The sequence below is a fragment of the Lepidothrix coronata genome, unplaced genomic scaffold (assembly GCF_001604755.1).
Source record: "Lepidothrix coronata isolate B3197 unplaced genomic scaffold, Lepidothrix_coronata-1.0 Scaffold73, whole genome shotgun sequence".
NCBI classification, from domain to species: domain Eukaryota; kingdom Metazoa; phylum Chordata; class Aves; order Passeriformes; family Pipridae; genus Lepidothrix; species Lepidothrix coronata.
Window position 1 is genome coordinate 3686416 of NW_016690253.1, and position 3788 is coordinate 3690203.

Genomic DNA, 3788 nt, shown 5'->3' on the forward strand with positions numbered 1-3788 from the left:
ACCGAGCCCTCGCGGCCGCCGTAGCCCCGCGCGCCGCTCGGCGGTCACGTGAGCGGGAGCGATGGAGGCGGCCAAGATGGCGTCCCCCAAGAGCGCCCCCAAAGACGCGCAGGTACCGCGGGCACAGGGCACGGGGGCAGCGGGGCGGCGGGGGGCTCCCCGCGGCTGAGCCGTGCCCCTCTCCCCCCGCAGGTGATGGCGCAGATCCTCAAGGACATGGGCATCACTGAGTACGAGCCGCGCGTCATCAACCAGATGCTGGAGTTCGCCTACAGTGAGCGGGGCCGGGGCCGGGGCGGGAGGGGCGCGGGGAAAGGCCGGGGGGAGCAGGGCAGTGCTGTGAGAGCAGGGCAGTGCTGTATCCGTGGTCCCTTGGGGGTTTCCCGTGTCAGACTTTAACCACTGCGCTCGGTAGTTGCGGAGATCTTTTCCAGCCTTAATTCTGGGGTTCTTTGGAAGTAATCACAGAGTCACAAAGCCCAGGGTGGTTTGGGTTGGAAGAGACTTTAAAGCCCACCCATTCCCACCCCCTGCCATGGGCAGGGACACCTTCTACCAGCCCAGGTTGCTCCAAGCCCTGTCCAACCTGGCCTTGGACACTTCCAGGGGTGGGGCAGCCACAGCTTCTCTGGGCAACCTGTGGCAGGGCCTCCCCACCCTCACAGCCAAGAATTCCTTCCCAGTATTCCATCGAACCCTGCCCTGGCAGTGTGAGCAATAACCCTGCAGGGAGTCGTATTTCCAGTGCCAGGGCTGGGAGGGAAGGGTTGAACTGAGCTGTCCCCCCAGGGTACGTGACCACCATCCTGGAGGATGCCAAGATCTACTCGAGCCACGCCAAGAAGTCGAGCGTGGACGCAGACGACGTGCGCCTGGCGATCCAGTGCAGGACAGACCAGTCCTTCACCTCCCCCCCGCCCAGAGACGTGAGTGCAGCCCCCCTGCTGCCCCCACAGCCCCCCTGCTGCCCCCACAGCCCCCCTGCTGCCCCCACAGCCCCCCTGCTGCCCCCACAGCCCCCCTGCTGCCCCCAGGGCAGGGGAGGGGGCAGGAGGGACGTGGGCCTGTCGTGTGTCCGCAGTTCCTGCTGGACATCGCCCGCCAGAAGAACCAGACGCCGCTGCCCCTCATCAAACCCTACTCGGGGCCGCGGCTGCCCCCCGACAGGTACTGCCTGACCGCCCCCAACTACAGGCTCAAGGCCCTGCAGAAGAAGGTGAGGGCTCTGGGAATGGGGAATCTGGGGATGCTCCTCCTGGGGTGGCAGCAGTGGGGTTGGGATGATGGTTTTCCACCCCTCTGGAAGGCACTTGTGGGCAGGTGTTGAGCTGGGCTCGTCAGTGGGTGTTTGGAACCATCAGTGAATATTTAGGACCATCAGCGCTCTCTGTCTCCAGCCTGCATTTGCAAATATTATTATGGCCAGTAATCTGAAATGCAAAATGTGTTATAAAATCCATCTGGGAGTTTTGTAGCATTTAAGCAGTATCACAGAATCACTGAGGTTGGAAAAGACTTTCAAGATTGAGTCCAACCTGATCCCCACCTTGTCCCCCAGCCCAGAGCACTGAGTGCCATGTCTAGTCCTTCCTTGGACACCTCCAGGGATGGGGACTCCACCACCTCCCTGGGCAGCCCCTGCCAATGCCTGACCACCCTTTCCATGAGGAAATTCCTCCTGATGTCTAGGAGGAACTGCCAGGTTGAACATCAGGTTGTCAAAGGCACAAGCCAGGCTTTGGTGTAGATATTAAGGGGTATTTTGTACTTCCATCTCAGTTATTCCTGCTTTATAGGGAAAAGATTGTCTTTGCTGGCAAACACTGAATGTCTCAGTGTGGGGATTTCCTATTTATTTCCTGGTTCTCTCCCCCAGGTCTCCTCCACAGCAGGCAGGATCACAGTCCCTCGCCTGAGCGTGGGTGCCGTGAGCAGCAGACCCAGCACTCCCACTCTGGGTAGGAAACAGCTCCAGGGGGGGTTTCCCACCTTCATTTTATGGAGGGAAAATAAAGAGGAATAATTTAAAGGACTTTTCAGCCACTGAGGGACTGTCAGTGGCCACCTGACCTTATACTGTTTGACAGCTAAATTAATTTAATCTTTATTATTACAGTGATCTTTGATACATACTGACATTACAAATTCACCGTATTTGTGATAAATTCTTTATTTAAGAGACTATTCAAGAAATTTACTGAAGTGTGAGGGTTTTTCCTCAGTGTCAGTGTGACACTAAACTAAACAGAACTGAAAAAAAGCCATTTCTAAAATGTTCACAGAACTGAGGGCTGAGCACATGCCCTTAGAAATAAGTGTGTGTTTATAGCCTGGAATTGTGTGGGGCTGGAGGAAATGTGGGAAAAGGAGTCAATGTGTGGTTCTGCCTGGGAATCTGACTCCTTACAGCCAGTGTCGGTGTGTCCCTGTGCATTCCCACAGGTTCCATTTTGGAAGCAGATTTAGGAGTGTCTGTTGATGTATTTTGATGGATTTTGAGGGGTTGTGTTGGGTTCCAGGTACCCCCTCAGCCCAGACCGTGTCTGTGTCAGCCAAGGTGGGGGCCCCGGTGTCTCTGGCCGGGCAGCGCTTCACTGTCCAGATCCCATCCTCCCAACCTGCTGGGAAGTCAGGTATGGCTGGGATTGCCTTGGGGTTGGAGCACAGGGATAATCACAGGGTGCTTTGGGTTGGCAGAGGAAAAGCTCCTCCAGTCCCACTCCTGCCACGGGCAGGGACACCTTCACTGTCCCAGGTTGTTCCAACCTGGCCTGGACACTTCCAGGGATGGGGCAGCCACAGCTTCTCTGGGCAACCTCAAGTGGGAAGTAACCTCCCCTCTCCCTCATTCCAGTATCTTCCAGTATCCATTCCCAGCACAGCAGTGACAGCCACAGAGCATCAGTGTCTCTTGTGCCTTGGCTCCACCTCTGTGCTCTCACTCCTCTGTCCTCACCCCACAAGCATTTCCCCACCTTCTCCACTTCCATCTGGGGATCATTCCAGGGTTTTCAGCCTGGGATGTTCAGCCAGCACACTGCTTTATTGCCTTGGAAGTTGTTTCAGTGGGGAAGATCCCCTGTCCTTTTTCCAAGCTCTCACTAAATGATTCCCTTTGGTGCCACAGCCACCCCGACCACCCCGACCGTGCAGAACGTGCTGATCAACCCGTCCCTCATCGGCCCCAAGAACATTCTCATCACCACCAACATGGTGTCCCAGGGCACAGCCAGCGACCCCAACCCCCTCAAGAGGAAGCACGAGGACGAGGATGACTATGACACCTTGTGATGGGAACGGGACCCTTCCCGGGACTCACAGGGGGTGGGAAGGCTCTGGCCAGGGGGGTGGGAATGTGGAAATAAAGTGGAGTGTGTTTGTAACCTGGCCCTTGTGTCCTGTGCACACCCCCCGTGTGATCTGTGGCAGGTGTTTTTGATCTGGTTTTTATCTCCAATCACAGCCCCTTCAGGAATGCCAGAGAATCCTCTGAGGATCACTCTTTTCCCCTGTTTGTCATCCATGTCCTGGTGTCCCTGACTGTCATTCCCATTGTCCCTTTCTTCCCACAGGAGCCAAACAATGCAGTGGAGGTTTCCAAACACACCAGCCCTGTATCCCGGGGTCATTCCCAGCACAGAGGCACAAAGAGCCCAGTGCAGCCAGAGCTGGGCACTGAGTTTGGGTGGGTTTTACTCCTGGATCCCCCAGCAAACCCAGCAGAGCAGAGCAGAGGTGGCACAGAGGAGAAGGAAAGAATTCCATGGCATGAGAGAAGGGAACGGGGA

At 56.4% G+C, this 3788-nt stretch overlaps 1 protein-coding gene across 1 annotated transcript; it reads left to right on the forward strand.

Moving 5' to 3' along the window:
• TAF9B (TATA-box binding protein associated factor 9b) lies at nucleotides 1–3387 on the forward strand. The gene is made up of 7 exons (XM_017819170.1): nucleotides 1–112; nucleotides 193–274; nucleotides 790–926; nucleotides 1082–1216; nucleotides 1877–1958; nucleotides 2520–2633; nucleotides 3128–3387. Exons 1-7 carry the CDS (start codon nucleotides 62–64, stop codon nucleotides 3289–3291), a joined length of 765 nt encoding a protein of 254 aa, XP_017674659.1. The 5' UTR covers nucleotides 1–61; the 3' UTR covers nucleotides 3292–3387.
• The last annotated feature ends 401 nt before the right edge of the window (nucleotides 3388–3788 follow it).

What these genes read in the sequence shown, in the direction of transcription:
- TAF9B (XM_017819170.1), top strand. Translation starts at nt 62, where the DNA reads ATGGAGGCGGCCAAGATGGCGTCCCCCAAGAGCGCCCCCAAAGACGCG. An exon ending in CCTCCCCCCCGCCCAGAGAC is followed by an intron (nt 927 to 1,081) that starts GTGAGTGCAGCC and finishes GTGTGTCCGCAG; the next exon opens with TTCCTGCTGGACATCGCCCG. An exon ending in ACCCAGCACTCCCACTCTGG is followed by an intron (nt 1,959 to 2,519) that starts GTAGGAAACAGC and finishes GTTGGGTTCCAG; the next exon opens with GTACCCCCTCAGCCCAGACC.